General features: G+C 39.6%; 1 protein-coding gene across 2 annotated transcripts in view; it reads left to right on the top strand.

Annotated features, from left to right (window-relative positions):
* Positions 1-23,207, top strand: part of CALCR (calcitonin receptor) — a 151,252-nt gene that overhangs the window by 62,610 nt on the left and 65,435 nt on the right. For both annotated transcript variants that reach the window (XM_032643050.1, XM_032643049.1), the window contains exon 3: positions 20,859-20,939. In XM_032643050.1, the coding sequence (XP_032498941.1) occupies positions 20,859-20,939 (81 nt within the window). The remainder of the gene's footprint in view (positions 1-20,858; positions 20,940-23,207) is intronic.

Below are 23,207 nucleotides of genomic sequence, written 5' to 3'. Positions count from 1 at the left end.
GGATGCGCAGGCTCAGCGGCCATGGCTCACGGGCGCAGCCGCTCCGCGGCATGTGGGATCTTCCCGGACTGGGGCACGAACCCGTGTCCTCTGCATTGGCAGGTGGACTCTCAACCAGTGCGCCACCAGGGAAGCCCACTAGTTTGTGCTTTGAAAGCAGTTGACCTCAAAAGTTTTAGATTGATTCTAAATTGGAAATTTTTGCTGAGTTGTCTTGAAAGTTTTTTCATTTTGTTTTCTTTTTGTCATATGTACTAAAAGGCCCAAAAGGACCTAGAGCATCTGTTTATTTATATTATATAATGTTAGGAAGCCTGTTAGTTCTTAACTACACTATTAGGATCTTCTCTTTCCCAGATAACAATATCATATTTCAAATAACTTGAGTCTCAGAGTTGCCAGCAACTCTTGAGAATGACTCCCCAAATTATTAGATTTTCAGTAATATGCAAGAAAAGACCATCATTTCTTGTCTAAAAACCAATATTGTTGCGACAATTTAAGAGATTTGGGGGAAAGAATTTTGCCTGGGAATCTTATGGGATCCCTCTCTGCCACGCTTTTATCTGAACCAACATGCACCACTGTGCCTCGCTCTGCCCTCAGCTCAGTCACAGATTCTCAAAGGCAGGTTCCAACTCCTAGAAACAAAACTTCTTCTCTCTCATCAAGACCAGGTCACCCTTCAAGTGAAAACATTCAATCTAATTTGCTGAAGGTCATCTTAATATTTCCTGGGCAGATGGGCTGGTGTTTCTGAGATTGACACATTGATGCCAACTTACCTGGAGTGGATCTTCATTCAGGTTCAATTGAGTTACATCTTCTCAGTGTAGTGCTTTCCTTATGTCATTGTTCATTTCTGCCACACAGGATTTTTAACATAAAAGTTGGATTTTCTATGATCCAGAAAGAAGAGTCATATAGGAAAGAAACATTCATGTAGTTTTCTTCCCTTAAAATAACTATTTCCCTTATTCAGTTAAGGATCATTTTGTTTTTAGAAATTAAAATTAAAAGCATACCAAATGCCTCCTCAGAGAAGTCCCTCTTTTCTCTCTTCTCTGTTTCTCTTCAGGTAGAGATCTCAGGGAAAGTGAGAGGCAAGTGTAAAATGAAGAGCTAAAGTTAATTTCTAGCCATACTTCTCCTTAGGAACTTAAAGGGATGTTTCCTTACCCACACCTGGGCCACACCCAGTGAATCAGAATCTTGAATGAGAGGCCAGGAAACCAGTGTGTTTTTATAGCTCCCTAGGTGATTGTAATATGCATCCAAACTTGAGAAGACCTAGTGTGTCCAATCCTGAAGCAATATTGAATACCTCTCCTGTCCCCAGCTTGCACTTGCTACCACGTGTTACCTATGTGACTTTTAATACTGTCTATCCTGTTTTCATATCTGTAAAGTGGATGTGGTGAGTGGTGATGGCTGCTCTATATTTCTTCATCATGAAAACCACAAGCAAAAACATTTATCTTCCATATAGCAATTCATTCTGTTTGAAGATATTGTAAAATGCAGCAATGTGATTAGGATAATCAGCACATCATTTCCATCCCATTCACTCTGTTTAGAACTAAAGCTCCCAGAGTATTTAGTTAATGGCTATTATATTATTTTTAAATTTTTCATTCATTCATTCAACAAATATCTATTGGGTATACCTCATGATATACCCTTATGTAGAATGGCCCATCACAGAATCATGGATCCTAGGACTGAAAGGGACCTAGTCCAATTTTTCCCAATTAGAAGGTGGAAAAACTGAGATCTGGAGGGTATTGTATCTTATTCATGACTAGTTACATTAGACTAACACACCTACTTAGTGGCCGAGCTGGAACTAGACCCAAATACTCTTCCTCAATCTATTTCCTGAGCCCTTAAGGCATATTTTATTACAGTTACCTGTTGTTGCATAAAATATTACCCCAACATTTAGTAGCTTAAAGCAATAATCATCATTTATTATCTCTGGCTGTTACTGCGTCAGGAATTTAGACAGAGCACAGGGGAAACAATTTGACTTGTTCCTTGATGTCTGGGGCTTCAGCCTGAAGACTTATAGGTAGGGGACGACAGCCATGTCAAGCCTCTTTCATCACATGCATGGCAGTTGATGCTTGGACTGTCAATCAGAACACCCGTACTTGGCCCTTCTATGTGTTATAAGCTGAGCTTCCTTACAACATGGTGGCTGGGTTCCAAGGGCAAGTGTCTCAAGAAAAAGAGAGAGCCAAGGAGAAACCAATAGCCTTTTATAGCTGAGCCTATGAAGTCATGAAGAATCATTTCTGCCATACTCTGAAGGTCAAGTCAACTACTAAGGTATCCCCAAATTGAAAAGGAATGAATATAGACACAACCTCTTGAAGGAGGGGTGTCCACATCCATCATAAAATGATGCAGGATGAGATTTATATTGGAGCTGCCATTTGGGAGAATACAATCTTTCACAAGTCAGAGCTTATTTATGGGAGCCTGGTACAATTTGAAAACCACGTCCATCACTTTTTTCTGTAAAAGGGCAAGACAACACAACTCCATCAAGAATACATCCCTGAAAAGCTGAAAGCCAATCATGCTTTGACAACATATCTCAAACATACACATAAACACACACACACGCACACGCACACACAGACACACACACACTATATACATATATCCCCTCCACATTTAATATTCTGAGTTTATACTACATCTTCATGCTTATTAATGCTACATGAATGTTAGAAGTAAGATCCTTGAAATAATGAACAAGAACTCTTTATTATTTTCCACAGTGTTTGGAAAGTGGGAGGAACTTTAGTCCCCTCATATGGACCCTCAAGAAATCAGAAAAAAATTATATCTGGAGATATATTATATAAATTCATATTAGAAAATCTCCCATTATTTTAGAATATATTTCTGAATGTTAAGAGACAGGAATCATTGACAAACTTTAAACCTAATAGGAATTATTTTCTGTTGTGATTAACACAAAATAACCAGAGTGGTTAAAACATTTAAAATCATTTAACTAATCTGATTTCATGACAGAAAATCTTAGTTTTACTTTTTATTTTTAAAACTTACTACATTGACACCTTGTTTTGGAAAATATTTTGTTTTTGTCAGCTGAGCAAATATCAACATAATTTAGCAGATTTAAACTGCTTCAACTTGCAGTTACTAGTTCAGGGAGCCACTGTTATTATCTTATTTAGGGACCATCTATCATATTGCATGTAATAACTTAAGTGAATACATAAAGATAGCATTAAAAGGTAAGATGAAAAAATCTCTCTAAGCCTTTCAATTTAATGTCAAAGTTAATTTGTTGTATAGGTCCCAAAGGAAGGACATCCTTATTAATTCATCCTTTCTAACCACTGAACATGTAGATGGTCTAAGTCCTTGTTCTTCTAATTTTCAAAACTCTATCAATTTACTTGGGAATTATTTTCTAAATATTTTTAGAATTTTAAACATAGTCCTTGAATTAAAAATATAGCTGGAACAGAGTCCTTGATTCAAGTATCATTAATTGAATAACCCTTAAGTCAAACCCCAACTGAAGAGTCCTTTAAAACTAACTTGAATTCTAAAATACATTCCTAAAGGAATACATGTATAAAATTTTTCTTGATGTTATAGCACTACAAAGGCAATGTGGAAATATTTATACATTTCCCAATCATGACAATTATATATTATATCCTATAAAAATGAAAATCTTGGATCATGTTATATGTGTCTTACCACCAATTTTTCAGAGTGCTGTACTCCATAATTATGATGTACCTAAAGCTGAAAGACCTGTTGGGAAAAATATCTGGTATTGTTAGCCTACAAATGAAAGTCACAAGGCTTTTATAGATGGTTTATGAAAATTTTTCTTGTAGCATCAGTGTTTATGATCTGTTTGTCTATAATCACTGTCCACAATTTTATTCTTAGCATGAACTAATAACATTTTTTTCTGTCGAGTCCAAAACAGAATATGTATTTATTGAGTATACATTTGTGTACACATACATGCAGTAGAAGGCATAAATGGATGGGACAAGTGATTCTTGAATTCCTTTGCCACTCAAGTTACCCATAAACTGAAAGTGTGAGAACCACATATCTACACAATATCTAATTCCTTTTTGCCTGAAATTTTCACTTCATTAATTGATTCACTCTCTTCTGGCACCTGTTTTGGTATAATATAAGTGCAGTCTCTTTGAAATTATTTCCCAAAATATTCATGATTGCTGAGTGCATAGGTATGTTAGTCACTTTGTGAGTCGTGAGAAGTAGGAAAGTCTTAGTTTTTTCTGTACTGAGTACCTAGTTTATTTAATTTTGAACAAGGGAGTAGGAAAGAGGAACCCAAATCCCCACTTTTTAAGCCAGCTCTATAGAAATTAAAATCAGGAAGACATTACTGCATAGTCGCTAAGTACATGGACTACAAGACCTTCGAGATCTGATATTGAATCCCTGCTCTGCCACTTTCTCACCTGCAAACCTTCTCTCTTAGGATTGTTTTGAGAGCATTAATTTACGTGATGAGAATAAGGCCTCAAGCACCTACCATTCTAGGCACACAACTATTATCATACAAATAGGTCTTCACAAAAGCAGTACTCTACCTGTGATGCCCTAAGACCTGGACTTTCATTTTAAACAGGGTTAAGTAAAAATATTTCAATGACCCAACTCAGTAGACCACTCAACTACTATTTACAGTCGTGGCTTTCGTTTTGTTTGACTTTCTAACTGTCACGTTAGAATACAGTGTCAACAGAAGCAGAATTCAGGTTTAAATTCAACTAAATTGTATTAAAAACAATTGCATTTATGCTTTAATTGGAGTGTGTTGAAAAGCCCACCCTCCTTTCTGAGTCCACATGCTTTCTGACAGCCACACTTCTGAGATTGTAGTATATCCAACTGGGAAATATATTCCATTTTGCTTTAACTCATCACCCCCCCTTCTGCTGACTGAAAACATTTCTTTGGGTATATTCCAAATGGCAATAGAAGTTTTCATTGTACTTATTAGCATCTATGCTTCCATAAGATTCTTTGAGGGTATCCAATGACATATTGTAGCTTTAATCCTGGAACTCTTAAGCTAATCAGAGATTCGAGGTTTTGTGAAATTTGGAGCATTGATTCTTACAGATAAAACTGGAGAAGAGGTAGTTGTCTTCATCTTGTCCGTGCGAACAATTGCACGCGGGAATGCAAACGTCATCATCCTGATTCCATTCCTGCACAAACAATGATGTAGGGGTGGTTTCTTGTGCTTGCTTTCTCGGTAATTCTTTCTTTCCTTGGGACCTGATTCAACTTCCAGTCTGTCTCAAGAACCCCAACATTAAGAGCGTGTATAGGCCTGCCTTACCTGACCATTCACTCTGCCCCTCTCAATCCTAGCTCACTACCCTTCCTGCTTTTCATTGCTCTGCCAGCTGGTGGCCCTTCTGAAATGCTGCTGTTACACTAATGCTTTCTCAGTCAGGTGTTAACTGACGTCACAGCTTCACGCATCCACTTTTTACCACTTCCTCACCCTACTGTATGTTAACTGTGTGTGTGCTCAACAAGGGAGTGTTCGGCTGCCTTCTAGTTACACTGCTTACTCTTCATTTTCACTAAACTAACCCTAATTTGGCTCTTTGGGACTTTATTCTTTTCTGATATTAGCCACTTTCTGGAGAAGTTCTTGCTTAGGAAAGTAAGGTAGAAAGCCGAGACCCTCCAGATCGTATACAACCCTGAGTAAGAGATCAAAGACTTAATACAGAAATCTTTAGTTGTGACCAAAATCTAATACCTGTCCCATAATCGTATACATTTCACCATTATTTGGTTCCCACACAGGCAGTACATCTGTAATAATTGCTAGTAGTTCATTCATGACCTCTGGCCATTTAACTTATTTCCATTGAAAATCTTATTATGTGTTTCTTTGTCTTAGTTTATGATTCAATTTTGTCTTATGCTTTTTCTTTTTGCCTTTCTGTGATGATTTCAATACTCACCACACATGTGCTTACTACTGGGGCAAAATCACCATAGTGAAGCATTTTAATGACAGCACTCTGTTTTTTCTTGTTTTTTTTTCTTTGTGCGGTACGCGGGCCTCTCACTGTTGTGGCCTCTCCCGTTGCGGAGCACAGGCTCTGGACGCACAGGCTCAGCAGCCATGGCTCACGGGCCCAGCCGCTCCGCGGCATGTGGGATCTTCCCGGACCGGGGCACGAACGGGCGTCCCCTGCATCAGCAGGCGGACTCTCAACCACTGCGCCACCAGGGAAGCCCTAGCACTCTGTTTTTGATGGTAGCGCAAGGCAGCTTGTTCTTAGTGCTCTTTCACAAGGAATTGTGCGATGTCCCAAGGAAAAGAGAAGAGCTATTAAATAGCTGAGAGCCCTGATGCAGTCTTCTATTTCTTGGCCACATTCTGGAGCTATCCAGGAATGGATGTCCTTAATGACTTCTTTCCAAGAAAATTCTCCAAAGAAATAAGGTATCTTTCCCTCTCTAAGCAGTATTATTAAATGGAGCTTTTGTTGTTTGGCACACTGCCATTCAGAGGAGAGCCGGTATCTTGCCCCAGTGGGAGACAGAAGAGTACAAAATGTATCCTCTGGATCCCAAGATCCTGACTACAGGTTAGAACACAGGAATGGTCTGTCAGCAGTTTTCTCCCACAGAAAAGTCCTTTAAGTTTCCTCCTTCTTTCATCCCTGAATACTGAGTGTTGCAGTGCCTAATACTCCATTCTGTTGTCACCATCCTCCATCTTTATAGAATTGTAGAGTTACTGAAAGTTAGGGAGCTTATAGTAGTCTCTCATTTTCCACATCTCACCAAATTTCCCACAAGTAGCAGGGCTGGGACTTGAATCCGCTGCAGTCAGCTACTTTATCCTTTCCCACTGTGTCAGTGATGAGCTCTGGATGATGCCAGTCATTTAGAGCTTTTTTTTGGTGTCTTTATCATTTTTTATTTCTATTTTTAATTGTGGTAAGATACAAGGATCATAAAATTTTCCATCTTAACCATTTTTAAGTATATAATTCAGTGGCCTTAAGTACCTTCACATTGTTGCACAAGCAACTACCTCTAGAACATTTTTCATCTTGCAAAACTGAAAATTATACCCATTAAACAGTTACTGCCCCCTGCCCCATGCCTTCCCACTGTGGTGGTATCTCACTGTGGTTTTTATTTATGTTTCCCTTATGATTAGTGATGTCGAGCATCTTTTCAAGTGCTTATTGGCCATTTGTGTATCTTCTTTGGAGACATTCTATTCAAGCTCTTTGCCCAAATTTTAATGTAGTTTTTTCTTGTTGAGGGTTTCGGTTTTTATTTATTTACTTATTTTTGGATAACTTATATAACACTTGTCTCTTCCTGAGAAATGTCATGCTAAAAAAAAGATATCATTTCAAGATATAACATGGGTGTAATTTACATAGAGTTGCCAATCTGGCATTTTTTATCAAAGATAGATTACAAGCCTAGTCACTGAACAGTTTAAGCATTTATCTTTCTTACATCTTAAAATGTAAGGATTATGGTAGAATATAGGCCTATCTTTTTTACAAGTACTATTTGAGCATCTGCTCAAGATGGCAGATCACAGATTTCACATACAGTGGGAGAAAGAAAAAAAAATTACTGAACAGAGGAAATAATATGTGGTTAAAGAATTCTTTCTGGTGCTTCCCTGGTGGCGCAGTGGTTGAGAGTCCGCCTGCCGAGGCAGGGGACACGGACTCATGTCCCGGTCCGGGAAGATCCCACATGCCGCAGAGCGGCTGGGCCCGTGAGCCATGGCCGCTGAGCCTGCGCATCTGGAGCCTGTGGTCCGCAACGCGAGAGGCCACAACAGTGAGAGGCCCGCGTACCGAAAAAAAAGAAAAAAAAAAAGAATTCTTTCTGACATTCTTTGCGTACCAGATATTGCTGAGGTTAAATATGGTAACTACCTTATAGTCTGTTATTTTGCCTTTATTTCAAACACAGATGTTGCAAAATTTAACTACTCAGCTACATTTAAATAATGTTACAATGATAGTGTATATTAGTAAAAGCAAATGTGAATGTAAGAATTTGTTGTTCTCTCCCCTGCTGGTGGGAATTTCCAAAAAGCAAAACGGTCATAAGAAGTAAAATGGAAAACTTGGGCCATATTCTATAACATCACTGAAACTGCTCTGCCTTTGTTTGTGTTTTGTTAGGAGTTGTTTTTATCGGTGTATTATGACTATTTTTTCACTAGTCATTGTGATTCATTTCCCTTTATAGTTTAGTAATTACATTTGTGAAATATATTTTTAACACCTAATCACCATCAGGGCACTCTTAAGAGATGAAATTAGAAAGACCATCAGACATTCTGTCTTAACTGTATTGCTAATTTAGTACTAACTTATTTTTTTTTTGTTGCAACTTGCTATTGGTATCATGAATGGAGCTTTAATTGTAGAGAATGGTCCTCGCTGAAATGGCACTCCCATTGATTTAAGTGCTTTCTTTTAATTTATGGAGTATTCCTTTTGGGGGATTATTGTCAAACATTTTTTAATTATACTTCCAGTTACTGGAAGACAGATTGAAAGCAGGGCCAAACAATTAAGGTGTGATGAGCAGAACTTTCCCTCCTCTCTATAGCTTTCTTATTCTGTGCTCCAAATCTCCACCCCAGGGAACGTTCCTATTAGCAAGACTAAATAAAACCCAGAACCTACATTCCTAAACCAAATCACATTCGTTAAGTTTACTTCTTTGGTGTTCCTAATTAAATTTATGATTAGATAAGTCTTGTTTTATGTACCATAACTTCTTTATATACTTAAGTTTTTAAAAGTGAACTGGCAAAGCAAGTCATAAACAAGTTCATCACAAAGACCAAACTTTCTTTAATAAAGCAGGTTGCAAAATGTTCTCTTCACCTGAAATATTAGATCGCCACATTGAAATTGACTTGGACACCATCTATGTAGATAAGTATTCTTTAGATCAGAACCTTGAACATTAGCTGTTGGGGTCATGGTGGGAAACAACTGCTATGATGGAAACTATATCATCATGGCTGACAGTTAGGGATCCAGTTTGGCTGACCATCCCTGATGTCATTAATCCTGCTTAATCTCCCTGCTTTTTCAAGGGAATCCAGCTAATTTTACAGAACCTTTTGAACTGCTTACACAGTCATGCAAAATGGATAATTTCCAAGGTGCTCAAATGTCAGGGAAATGGATCCTTAAATAATTTAATAAGAAAAGGAAAGCTTTGTAATGATTAAATTACATTTGATGGCACTTTTCTCTATCAGTAAATATATGCTACTGGAATTGGAAATACAGGGGCAAGCTTGTCCCTTGTAAGGTGGTAGGTAAAATATCTTTGTATGGAATCTCAGGAATGTGGGTGCATAAGGGTAGCTCTCACTCAGGCATTCTCTGTAGTGCATAATGGCTCATAAGAGCAAGAAATGCATCTGGCTTAGTAATATTTAATGAGTGAATTTATAAATACAAAAAGTGCTCTCTTTACAACATGAGGAATATAGGCAATATTTTGTAATAACTATAAATGGAAAGTAACCTTTAAAATTGTATTAAAATTTTTAATTAAAAATAAATAACTAAAAGAAAAATATTCTTAATCACTAGAATCAGAGCAATTAAAATTTAAAAAAATTTTAATTAAAAAAAATAATGCTCTCTGCCTCATTCCACCCCACCTCCATTTTTGCAAACACAAATGTAGAGATACATGCACAATGAATAGCAAGGTTATGGAAGAGAGGAGGGAAGTGGAGAATGCCAGGGCTGGTTTACAGCTTGTGAGCATCGATATAACAGTGCCCGTGGTTAACAGCCAGCAACTGTTCTGACTGGTGGATGTTTAAGTAGCAACAGTTGTTAAATATGTTGAATAACAGCACAGGTTATTTCTTTATTTAACCCATTTTGTTCCAGGCTAAGCACCTTCTACCCTAAGATATCCTTGAGATCAGAACCAAACAGAATTCCTGAAGGTAATTAAGAAAAATTGAACTGTGCAGGAGAATGAACTGTGGTCATGGGTTACTTCTATCCCAACTAGACCAAGCCTCAGAGGCTTCACTGGCAGAAGGTTGAATCCAGCTAGGGAAAACCTTTGATAGGGGGCAGGGTAGTAAGTTAGAGTGTACACTAGTTTGGGAACCTATGGTTTAAGTTTAACCAGAGCTCTTTCACGAGCTTTCTAACCAATTTAAAGGAAGTCATTTGAGTGGGTTTTCAGTGAAAAGTTTGGAAAATTTGAACTTTAGAATCCCTTCCAGTTCCATCATCTAATCAAATCAGGCATATCTTTTTCTAAAAGAGGATTTTTTTCAATAGTGTGTATAAGGACACAGTAATATGTATATAAGGACTAAAATCATAAACCTACCATTTTAAACTCCTGTTGGTATTTGTAGAATGGTTTGATATGTGTATGACATTGAATTCTACCTAAATATTTTAAAGTTTGACTTAAAGAGTTATTTGTGAAAGTGGACTTTCTAAACAAAGCACCAACTCAGTCATCTAATCATCAGATTTTCAATAATCCAGACAAGTTATGGCAAAGTCCTGCAATTTCTATTCCAATATAACAAAGAAATGCTAATAAGTCTGCAACATTTGCCTATAACTACAGTCTTTTCTGCACATAAAGAGAAAGCAACACACCTTTCATTCACTGAAATCAAAAGCCAACTATTAGCCAAGCTTGCCTGTTCATTCCTTGAGTATTGATTGCACATTATTATTGGTAGATATAATTAGTAACAACAGCTGATTTAAATGAATTTAAAGGATCCATTGTTGCAGGACTTCTCAGAACCTTTAATATCCTAACATAAACATAAAACTTTTCCAGAAAAGAGCACATGGTATTTCACATTTCTCAAACCTTTTCCCAGTGAACTATTCCTTTCTTTTATTTATGAGTTATTAAATAAGTGGTCACAGGGATCATATTTTAGAAAACACAATGTGGGAAATGCTGTATATATTAATTTTCTATTGAAGGTCAAACAGACCCAATATTTATCTAATTGTTATGCTATCTCTGTCAGCAAAAAACGTTTTTTATTTTATTGCAACTCAAAGCCAGTATTGGAGTAAGAGAAACTCTTAATTATGATCCCATTGTCTAATTTTATATTGATGTCCAGAAAGGTGCAGTAATGTGCTGAAGTGTCATGTAGTGAGTTTGAGGTGGGTCTAGGATTGGAGTATAGAGCCTTTATTCCTTAGCCCAGTATTTTTTTTCCATTACACTTCACTGAGTCCTCTTCCCATATCTGTTGTCGCTGATCTCAACAGAAGTGCTTATAAAGAACATGTGAAGACGCTAATAACAATCAGGTGCATTTTAGGGTCTCCAAATAGAAGACCCTGCTGACAATTCAAATTCCATTTGTCCAAAACTGAGTTTGCTCCTTTCTTGTTATACGGCAGTGTATATGTAAGGAATAAGAACGTGGAGTTTGGAAACAACTCACTTAGATCTTCTTCAATATATTCAGTGATTCCCGCATCCTCGTCTTTGTTCATACTGACCCTTTAGACTGAATTGTTTTTCTCCCAACCTCTCACATATTGAAATTAAATATCTTGAGATGGCATTAAAACACATGTAATAAGTTCATGATGTATTTTTAATTAAATTTAATTAAACCAAACAGTTTCTATCTCCCCTTTCCCTCTCACGGCTGCTACTGGAGATCTAGTACTAGAAAGTATCCACGAGATTCCAGTGCCCTTCCCTTAAATTAATTTTAGTTGTCCTAATTTTATCTAATTATCCATTAATAATATCCATTTGAGTAGTGGCACACTTCCGAACTGCACAAGATTCGGAACCATTTCTCCAAGATCTCTCTATTTATTAATGTTGCCTAGCTGACTTCTTAGAGACTATTCTCTGTTTCAGTCAATAAATGTTTGTTGAGCACTTACTATGTCAGGTCATTGATGTGAGTGAAAGAAAAAGTCTTAATTTTTTTCAGTATGGCATCATTTTTATTCTGCTTCACTTCTCATCTAGATTCTTCCTTTTACATTGTGGGCAAACCTATTTACCAAAAAAACCTTCCCTATTCAGAGGGTGCCAGTTTTTACCAGCTAGACTAGGAGCCTGGATTTAGATGGGATTTTAAAGTCATGATGAGCAGCAGGAAGGCACTCTGTTTTGCTTAATGGAGCCACATAAATTGGGTATGACCACATTATGCCTTGGCAAATCAGTTCCTGTACTAGTGAAGAATGATTTTCTAGTAGGTTATATAATCAAGGAGTTGTCCAAACAGAAGGCACTGGTGAGGCAGCAAACCATCATACCCTGTGGTTCCAGCGTTCCACAAAATTCACTTACCGACTCACTTGGATTGTATGTACAGGACCATATTAAATCAAGTTGTCTTCAAAAGAAATGCCAAATTTCAAATCTGAAACAGGCTCTAGGCCTTGGGGGACAGAATGCCACAGCTGTTTTTATTTTTTTAACTTCTTTTTGTTTTTTGGGTTTTTTTGCGGTACGCGGGCCTCTCACTGTTGTGGCCTCTCCCATTGTGGAGCACAGGCTCCAGACGCGCAGGCTCATCGGCTATGGCTCACGGGCCCAGCCGCTCTGCGGCATGTGGGATCTTCCCGGACCGGGGCACGAACCCGCGTCCCCTGCATCGGCAGGCGGACTCTCAACCACTGCGCCACCAGGGAAGCCCCCACAGCTGTTTTTGATAAGCAATGCCTTCCTCCCCTTTTCTACTCTTTGTCCATACCCCTCCGTCTTACTCCTTGTTCTCATAGCCAGAGAAGTAAAGCAGAGGCTCTTGACAAATAATGTTCCAGAGAAGCAATCGCCTCTGAGATGCCTTTTATAGCTTTGGGCTTTGTACCAAGGCTGGGGAATATTTAAGACCTCAGAAATTCCACTTTTGCTCCATGGAGAAGAAAAAAAGACAATTTTAAGTAAAAGGGCAGCTCTTTCTCATGGCTTGCAGGTTTCATTCACTATGGTGGGTTAGAAATTGCCATTGAGCCAAAAGAGCATTTTCCAAAGTATATTCTGTACATGGATCAATAATTGTTATTATTAAAAATGTTTTTCAGGGTCAAACAGGTTTGGAGAATGAAGAGTTAAAGTCAAACTAGTGTTTTCGGTACAGGAAAATTAGCTACTTTAAAGTGCTCATGTCTCTGGTACATCTCTAAGAGGACTGTAGAAAACGCTTAGTTTCCTAAACTTCTTTGGCCATGGAAACTTTATTTTATGCTGCTTCTCATGGGATTCCCACTATTCTATGGAGTACACTTTTGGAAATGCTGATCTATGAGAATAGATACATTATTTTCAGACATTGACGTTTCATATTCTTCCCCCAAAATAAAAATAGTGTAACTTTACTTTCCAAGGAAATCTGTTCTCTTTAAATGAAGAGTAGTCTATTTAATCACCATCATTGTATTAGCGATTTAGATGCTATTTATTCACTGGAGGAGTGGTTTCCGCTAACCAGCACACCCCTGCAACACAGGGATACAATTTTCTAGAGCTGAGATGAGTGATGGGTGCTCATTTGTGGATTCAGAGCAATGCATGTTCTGTTGTCCCACTCAGTGACTGAACCACTGTCCAAGGTTACCTTATTTCTGTATTCTAAACCAGGCTCCCCAATCAGGTGTTTAGATTCCACGTCCATCTGGCTTATATGTGGGCTTCCACAAGAGCTTTTGTTTTTAAAAAAAAAAAATGGTTAAAAGACATTTTGGAAACCACTGCCCTAAGCAGCTAAACTACTGAGACAGATCCAGGGGGATCAATTTGCTTTACATATGGAAGTGTATTCTTCTCCTATTCAAGGAGGATATGGATACGGAATCGGTATGAAACTGGCATAGAAGTGAAGCTTTTTGCCCAAAACTAAAGAAATAATAAAAGCAGAAGCCAAAATAAGAATCTCTTGGCTCCGTAATTAGGGCTCTTTGGGTAAAGAATAATCCTCCCTGCCTTACCAAACTCTGACCCTAATTCATCCCTTAAACAAAGCAACCAATATTTACTGACCATTTACTATGTTCCAGACTCTTTTCTAGGTTCTAGGGTTACAAGACTAAACAATGTCCTTGTTGTAGAGAAGAAATAGGAGAAATATCAAGAAGAAAGTAAATAATCTGATGTCAAAGTTAAGCTCTGTTCTGGTTTTCTTGGAGTCATCTTCCAGGTGTACCATATGACTGTCTGATCGCAAGTTCTCTGTCTCACCTGTTCCCATTACAATTTCAAAGTTTCTAAGTTGCATTTTTATCTCCATTAGCTACTGTTTGCCTGATTTTGTCCCTTTCTACCTGGGTCCAGGTTCAACTTACTAAGCTTAGAGAGTTAGAAAATTTCTAGCTTCTAAAAAACTGAATTAGAAAATTCCTGCCTATCAAAAATTCCACATTAGTCTTTCTCTAGATTCCACCCTGAAACCTACCCATCCTTTAATAATCTGTTCAGCTAATATTAGGGCTCACTTTGGGTTTTCCACAGCTGTTACTCTTATTAACTTTCTTCACTCTTTTTTCTCTTTTTTTGAAGAATCCTAGAGAAGGTGAATTACTTCATTCCTCATTCTGGTTCTACTCTTTTTTGCCTTGTTTATCTCCCTTAAATTCTTAAAGCCCTGTCTTTCTTCACAACTCTACCTATGCATTCTTTCTCCTATCTTCACAAATCATCATGAAACACCACAACAAAAGTCCCGTGTGCTGCAGCTAAGACCCAGCACAGCCAAAATAAATAAATAAATAATAAATAAATATTTTTTAAAAAACATTCTTCTCAAAGAGAGGCATATCTACAAGGTACTGTTTAACCCTGGACAATTACAGTTGAAATTTTCTGACTAGAGGCAGGTGCAGTACAGCCCAGATATACTATAAAGTTACACATGAGGAATTTGTTAAGAGTTCAAAATAATGCAAGACCATTTAAAATTACAGACCTCTTCAATTAATAGGAAAAAAGAAAGGACTTTGTTTCTTGGCTAAACCTCTCTGTCATTTCCAAGTGTTCAGTCTCAGATCTATTTTCATTCACCTTAGTTGTTCATGGTACAAGTGTAAACGCGGTATGTGGGGCTTTGAAAGCCTGGACCTCCCCTTTCCTAGGCCAAGATGACTACACAGCTCCACTCACCTTAAGGGTGACAAGTCTCCCACCGTTTCTATTGCTCTGCATTGTAATGATACTGTTTAGTCAAAACCAAGCAACTGATACTTTGTAAAATATCAAGTGACATCACATATGTGACATAGATAGAATAAGCCAATTAACTGCCTAATCGCCCCATATTCACCGTCATAGAGAAGCTGGCTTCTCACTGTGCTTAGCTCTCACGTTTGGAATTAATGAGCAGGACTTTCATGGGAAGAACAGATCTGGTTTTTAATTCTTAACACCTGTAATGTTCCACACATCCTGCTTCTCTCAGGGACGAAATGCTAGGACTATCATACTCAACAGACCCTTAGAAATTCATTGTATGTCTATGATTTCCTTCTTAAAAAGTAGGGGGCTTCCCTGGTCACGCACTGGTTGAGAGACCGCCTGCCGATGCAGGGGACGCAGGTTCGTGCCCCGGTCCGGGAAGATCCCACATGCCGCGGCGCGGCTGGGCCCATGAGCCATGGCCGCTGAGCCTGCGCATCCGGAGCCTGTGCTCCGCAACGGGAGAGGACACAACAGTGAGAGGCCTGCGTACCGCAAAAATAAATAAATAAATAAATAAAAAGTAGGATCTAACTAAGGAAAGCTGTACCAATTTCACAGGTATGTGAACACTTCAAAAGTCCTACCTTTCACATCAGGAAATAAGTCTCATCCAGTACGCAGGTAATAATATTCCCAGTTAAGGGAGAAGAGCTCCTCCTCTTCCCTACTTCCCCTTGCTGAATTCCTTCATTATCTGTCCTTGTACCGAAGCTAGCTATCTAGGAGATAACTTTAATTTCTCCCTTTTTATTCCCCTCCATGATCATATTGGTGCTTGTTGCTAAAGGGGGCCCTGTATTACTACATTCCTAGCCAAGGGTTTTATGCATTTACTTAAAGTTTGGAGGCAATCACTGAAGGAAGATACAATTACACTCATTTTGGTATAGGAAATGGGTTGGAGGGATGGCGACTTGAAGTAGGGAAACTGGTCATGAGGCTGTTGCTAGGGTACTGATGAGAAAGATGGAGCTCTGAGCTAAGGTGGTGGAGAAGGGTGAACACTTTAACAAGATACTAAGGGCTGATAGAATGGGAGTCATAGAGCCTAGATGTCAGGTATAAGGAAGTGGGTGGAATCAAGGACCATCCCTGGTTTCCTGTTTGGACAGTTCATGGATAACTGTGGAAGTCACTGACATGGGAGTACAAGGAATCAAAAAGGGAAAAATAATACATTCAAGAGAGTTCTGTGCTTCCTAGAATTCATCAGACCACAAACCACCATTATTATCAAAAATAACAATCACGTGTGAGTGATTGTGTGCCGTGCCAGAGATTTATAGATAGCTAAAACATAATCCTTTTCTGAAAGAGGTTTCGCATCAGGCCAGGTTGTTAAGTTGTGTACATACATAGATGAAAATGTGTGGCAGGCACACAAAGTGCCAAAAGGTGGTTTGGGTAATAAATTTTCTAGGCACTCAAAACCTACTTTTCTACCCTTATTTTCACTTCCTGAGAAGCTCTAAGCTCCAGCTAAATTAAAGTTTTGTATTCCTTATTCTTCGGCTACCCCTACATTCTTCTATCTCCACATCTTGTTTTAAATCTGCTTTCTCTGCCTATGTAGGTCTTTGTTTCTTAAAACCCTATTCAGTTCTCAAATTTTAGGTCAAAATACAAATCCTTCTCTCGTTCCCCCAATCAGAAATGATCCTTTATAAAGCTCTGTATTTGTGCCATTTTATTGAACTTTTTACCCAGGCTGTATGATAGTTATTTTAGCACATGTCTTACATCATTCGTATTGCTCTCTGCCCCCATCCCCCCCACCATGCTCAGTTTCTTGTACTGAAACCGCATCTCATCCGTCTCACCCATATTTGCATCCCTTGTAATGCCTCGGCTGTCAATACATGTATGTGTTTTCAACTTACTAGTGGGCTTGAAGTGTCAGAAACAAGGGGTAATGATCAGCATATAAAATGACACTTGAAAGTTATACTTTCTCAATTTCCTGGCATGCTAATATGTGAATTGAATACAATTTACTCTTGGGGACAAGTATATTAGGCATTGTATGGTCAGGCCACTCAAGATGGTTGTTTTCTTGCTCTGTACATCTCCTGATCCACCAAGTCCTGCTTCTCTCACATGAATATCCAATCCCCTTAATTATAGGGCCTAATTAGTAACTGCCTACGTGCTCACGCCCTGCCCCAGCTGCTGATTTCCCTGGTAACTGAGCCACCATGACGTCAGTTCCCCTATAAATGGTAGCCTCTTTCTCTGCCCGCACCGCCCCACCCCGCCTCCCCCGGTAGTGAAGGACGGTACCACGGCCTGTCTGCTCGCCCTCTGCTGTAAACAGTGGGGTGTCGCTCCAGGACCTTTTGCTTAAGAGTCCCCGTCCAAAAAACCACGGAGTCTCTGTTGCTGTCTCCAGGCTCTTTGGTCCCAAGGCTGGGCAGCTATAAGGCTTGCAGGCCTGCGAAGTGCAGCCCAACCACTGGTGAGCCAACCAGGAGGCCGAAGAAACTGCCGTGAGTGCTGAGATGTCAGAAAATAAGGCTGGGGTATGGAAAGTTGCAGAGGTGATCCCGAGGAGGCCATCCACTAGCATGTGGGGCTCTGTGGCAGCTGACTACCATGGGAGATGTTTTTCTCTTCCGTCGTACTGATGACATCCTGTTAACCTTAGAGCCTTCTTCCGGTGTGAAAGCAGCAGCCCCGTACTCGTGGCTCATCTGACTGCATGGGGATGGCTGGTGAATACAAAGTGTAAGAACTTGGATTATCTATCAAGTACTTGGATGTTAGCTGGTCAGGTAAGACGAGCATACCCCCGACCCACCACCCCTAAACAACTACAGACACAGGCTTTAGGGGTGTCACCTCGGGTCAGGCTTGTCAGTTGGAGGTGGCCAGTTCACCAGAGGGTTTGGCTGGGGCTTGTGGCAATGGCAGAATGTCCTTGGCTTCTGGTTCAGCTGCGGAAGGGGGCAGAGCAACAGTATTGTTTCTTGGAACAGCTGTGTGCAGTCTACAGTGCGTTACAACAGGTGGAAGCCATTACTCGAGGTCTACGGAGTCATAGAGTAATGCAAAAAACCCCACTTTAGGGGCTTCCCTGGTGACACAGTGGTTAAGAATTCACCTGCCAATGCAGGGGACACAGGTTCAAGCCCTGGTCCGGGAAGATCCCACATGCCGTGGAGCAACTACGCCCGTGCGCCACAACTACTGAAGCCTGCACACCTATAGCCCGTGCTCCGCAACAAGAGAAGGCACTGTGATGAGAAGCCCGCGCACCGCAACCAGAGAAAAGCCTGCATGCAGCAATGAAGACCCAACGTGGCCAAAAAAACCCCAAAAACCCCCCTACTTTACTGGTCATGCAGTTCAGAAATGGGCCAATATAAATGCCGTACACTGACATTTCCCCCGCCCTACAGCCCCTGTGCTGCTGGGCTAATTGAAAGGATGAAGGGACTACGCAGCAACTGATACAGAAAACGCTCTCTTCCAACATGAGGACATGTCCCAGGAGCAATCGTCCCAGTGCTGATGCCCTGTTAACCCAGAGGCAACTAGTCAACACAATCCAAGCTCAACTGTCGACCACCTAACGACTGCTGCCAAACGGTCGGTCAGGCCAATAACTTGCTTTTGCCCTTGACACAGGATCTACCCCCAGGGGAACACATCATAAATGACCCTAGGACTGGCAGGCAAGTCCCCAGTGGTTTGGGTTTGCTGCCTTGTGGGGAAGAGGATTAGAAAGGGATTTACAGATCTCACCTGTCTTCTACCAAGCCCCACCTAAAAGTACTGAGGTAATTAATCCAGGCCCCCTACTGGAGAAAGGCACCATCATATTAACCCTGTGGTCCGTTGCTACAGGCCTCTCCAGCATTCGGCACTGGCTGTGGGGACTGAGGATGGAGAGGTGGTGGGGTACTGCAGGCCAGGACGAAAACCCCATGCAGGGGCAATGTGATCTCAGCGTGCTTTTACTGCTTGTATTTTGCTTAATAGTCATGATCTCCCCTGTGTTGTGCCTGTTAAACATCTTGCCTTCCCTCCTTAGTCTAAGTGGAAGGAATCTGTGGACTGGGTGACAGTGGTGGCCTCACTGTGAAATGAGTTTGATTGGGTCCCTGTTGCGAGAGGACATTTTCACCCTCATCTGGACTTCCATGAAAAATTGACCGGCTAAGCGCCTGGCTCCAAAGTTTGCCCACCTCTTGGACTCGTGATGCTCTCAAGCCTCTGGTGTCTGTATTGCATGTGTGGTCTTTGGTTGGAGTGTGCCTCTGTATTCCTGACCCCAGGGATATCACGGAAGAGGGGCGGATCAAGATTGTAAGGCTTCTGCAGGGTGTGTAGGAGTGGAGTGTATCGTCAGGCCATTCAAGATGGCTGCTCTCTTGCTATCTGTACATCCCCTGCTCAAGCAGGCTCTGCTTCTCTCAGGTGACTCTCCAATCCTCTTAATTATAGAGCTTAAGTAGTACCTGCCTATGTGTTTGCTCCCTGCCCCAGCTGCTGGTTCCCCTGGTAACTGAGCCAACCTGATATCAATTCCCCTTATAAATGGTAGCCTCCTTCTCCTCCAAGTTGCAAAGCTTGCTGTCATGTCCTGCCTGCCATCTGCTGTAAAACGTGGGATATTGCTCCAGGACCTTTTGCTTAAGTTACCCTCTCCAGTAAACCATGGATGTTTCCACCGCTGTCTCCAGGCCATTTCTTTGGTCTCAAGGCTCGCAGGCCTGCAAGGTGCAGCCCAACAGGCATACAGTGTAGATACTAACTGAAACCTAGCAGAATATGTAAAACCTAAAAGTGGTGCAATGAGTAGAGTGTTAGATGCAATGATAACCATTCACCCCTAGTCGAAATCGTTTTCACACAAATCCCGCTGATGAAATATATATATTTAAAATTTCACTCTTTTATTTTTCCTTGTGTAAAATTACCTGCAGAGTAACCAAGAACTCTTATTTGTGACAGAGCAGCCTGTTTCTGACTGTTGTGCTCTTGAGTAGGACTGGTGACCTCTTAGGGAACAAACAAGCCTTACTATGGAATAAATTTACTTTTAATAGCAACTTGACGCTTGAAGAATTTGTAGGAAAGAAAAATACTCAAGGCTGCAAGTAAGACTGCTTAAATAAAAGTTGGCTTTTGATTACCTGGAAGGCATAGCTATTAATCCTTGACAAAGCACAGATTTTATTCATGTCCATTGAGGTGACTTTTGTGGATGTTTCCATTGAAAATTTTCAGCAGTTCTTCTGATGCCATGTGTTAACTGAAGTCCACACTGATTGCTCTTGATTTCTCAGTCTTTTATGTCCTGATATGTAAAGGGGGCTCCAGAATTTCTTAATGGGAGAACTTTAGACAACAACCAGACAAGTCTTCCTGGCTGAGAGGAAGGGCAATGGAACATGCTGCTGCATTTGCCTCACAAGCTTACTGTGTTTACATGGATTGTATTTAGGGTGTCTTTGGGCATTGATCTTCTTCAAGTCAAATAGACAAGAAAAAAAGGCCACAGTCAATGTTAGAGCTGTATTAATTTAAATGTCTTTGTTACTTTTATATTTTTCTAGGTCTTGGAAGACCGTCTTCCAAAGCCCAAGATGAGGTTCACACTTACACGCTGGTGCTTGACCCTCTTCTTCTTTCTGAATGTAAGTGAAACAAAGTTATCTTAAGCTATGTTAATCAAGAATGCTGAAGTCGTATGATTATGATTGGGCATTTGCAAGGGTAGACATTGTTCTCCAAAAACCAAACTAATTTTCTTTAATGTTTTGTTAACAAATCTCCCCTTAATATTATTCAAGGAAAACTATTACTAACATTTCATACATGTTAACTTAATTTTAAGGGAATTTACATTTTGTAATGTTCTACATCAAAGTTTATGGGAATGATTGCTAATGTAGCCCTTCTGTACCTGTTTGAATGAGTATAGTTTATTTTATTATGTAAGACTGTCATGTTATTTTAATCTTCAGATAAAGTACAGTATAATCTGCTAAAAGTAATCTAGTACTTGGAAATGTAGGTACCTTCATGCTCTTCGAAATAAATTTTCAGCAAGAATATTGTAGAAACTACTGGAATATTTTATTTCGTCTGTAAATGTCTAAGCCTTATGTCATATTCTATAGATGCAGAAATATTGGTATATTCTATTCATACTGATATTGTTCATCTCAAATGAAATCCTATGTGATCAACTATGTGTAAACATTTTTAAATTTCATAAAGCATATAACTAGACATAGATAGAAGAAATCATAAAGTAACTACTAGATAATAAGAAAGTTTGAGTATTATCCAGTCACCGTTTTTTGTTTCTTTTACAAAGAGTATATAACTTTTGGTATGTTTTAAAAAAAATCACTTTTTTCAAAACTCTTACCTAATACATTTTAAAATTCAAAGACTGAAAGAATTTCATATATTTGCATGAGCACGACAGGTGTCTTATGGTTTGTGGGCATTTTTTTTTTTACTAGCAAACATTGCATAGGGTACTTAAATGGCTTTGTGCTCTCTTCACTGTAACATAAATTTTGCTTCTGTGTGTTTGGGTTACCTATTGGATTTGGAGGATTTGTCCATAAAAAATTTCATACATCAGTTTCCTTCTAAAAAACTCGTTATGTTCCACATTGATGCTCTCTAGAGAAAAGGAAATTTTTAAACGACGCTGACTTTAATTATTCTAAAATGTCACTTCTTGGATACATTACTAACCACTACCAATATATTTATTGAATTCTACCGACCTGATTTCCAAATGGCCTTTAAAAACTATCAGTTTGTGTCACTGCATTCTATTAGCCTCATCTACTTTTACCAAAACTACCCACTCACTTTCTCTTACCTGCAGTAATACAGTAGGCTTAGAACAGTGCTTGGCACTTAGTGAGTGCTAAAAAGATGGTAGTGATGACGATGACAGTGACAACAATGATGAAGACATAATGCTTCTCAGAAGAACCTACTTTATGTTGTTGTTCACTTAGCTGTAGTCCCCTATTTCTGTTGAGTTTATGATAATATACGGCAGTTTTGTTTATATAATGCTCAGGTAGAAAGTACGTAGGACACCAACCAGGCATCTGATCCTACCTGGAAAAAGCAGGGCTAACACTTTACAAAGCTCTATTTTATCCTTTGTTATTTTGAAAGGTATGAGTAACGGAAAGCTACAAGTAATCTGAACGTAGACATTATCATCATTAAGAGTGGTGACATGGAAAGTGGTTCACATCAGCTTGTGGATTCTGGATTCATAGTCCTGTTAGAGCAGTTCTGTCTGTGGCAATCAATAGGAATGTCTCCCTTCAACCCAGTAGAATGGATCCCCACATTCAGTAGGTTTGGACCATTCTTCAAAGTTCTACACAGAACAGCTCTCTACTTGTTCTGTCTCTGTACTTCTAGAAACCACCTGTAACACACAAGGAGGCTGATAGTCTTAATCAAAGTAGGAATTGCTTAAACACACGGCCATTCGAATAGATTGCTTTACCTCTGGACCCCATGATAGTGTGGTTGAAACTTTCTAGAATGTAAGCTCCATGAGGGCAGGGACCTTGCCAGTTTTGTTCACTGCTGAATCTTCAGAACCTAGAACAGTGCCTGGCATGTGGGAGGCACTCAAAATATTAACTGAAAGAACAGTGATGTTTCGGCTGCGGACTACAGCTGTCAGTGGCAGCTTGGTGGTCGTATGTGTGGCGCCATCTACTGGAACCTTTAGGAGTGACATCACATATACGGTGGCTAAACTGCTACGTAGGACAACAATTAAAGAGGTGGTTTTTGTTAGATTTTGGAAGAATCATGCAAGATGGCTTGAATGCAAAACTTTGAATTTCAGTCTTTATTCAGAAAAGCAACATGCCCTTAATGTCTCATTTTCTATCTTCGTGTGAGCA

Source organism: Phocoena sinus, chromosome 9 (assembly GCF_008692025.1).
Source record: "Phocoena sinus isolate mPhoSin1 chromosome 9, mPhoSin1.pri, whole genome shotgun sequence".
Classification (NCBI taxonomy): Eukaryota; Metazoa; Chordata; class Mammalia; order Artiodactyla; family Phocoenidae; genus Phocoena; species Phocoena sinus.
Note: the sequence above shows the minus strand (reverse complement) of the source record. Positions and strands in the feature narration are given on the sequence as shown.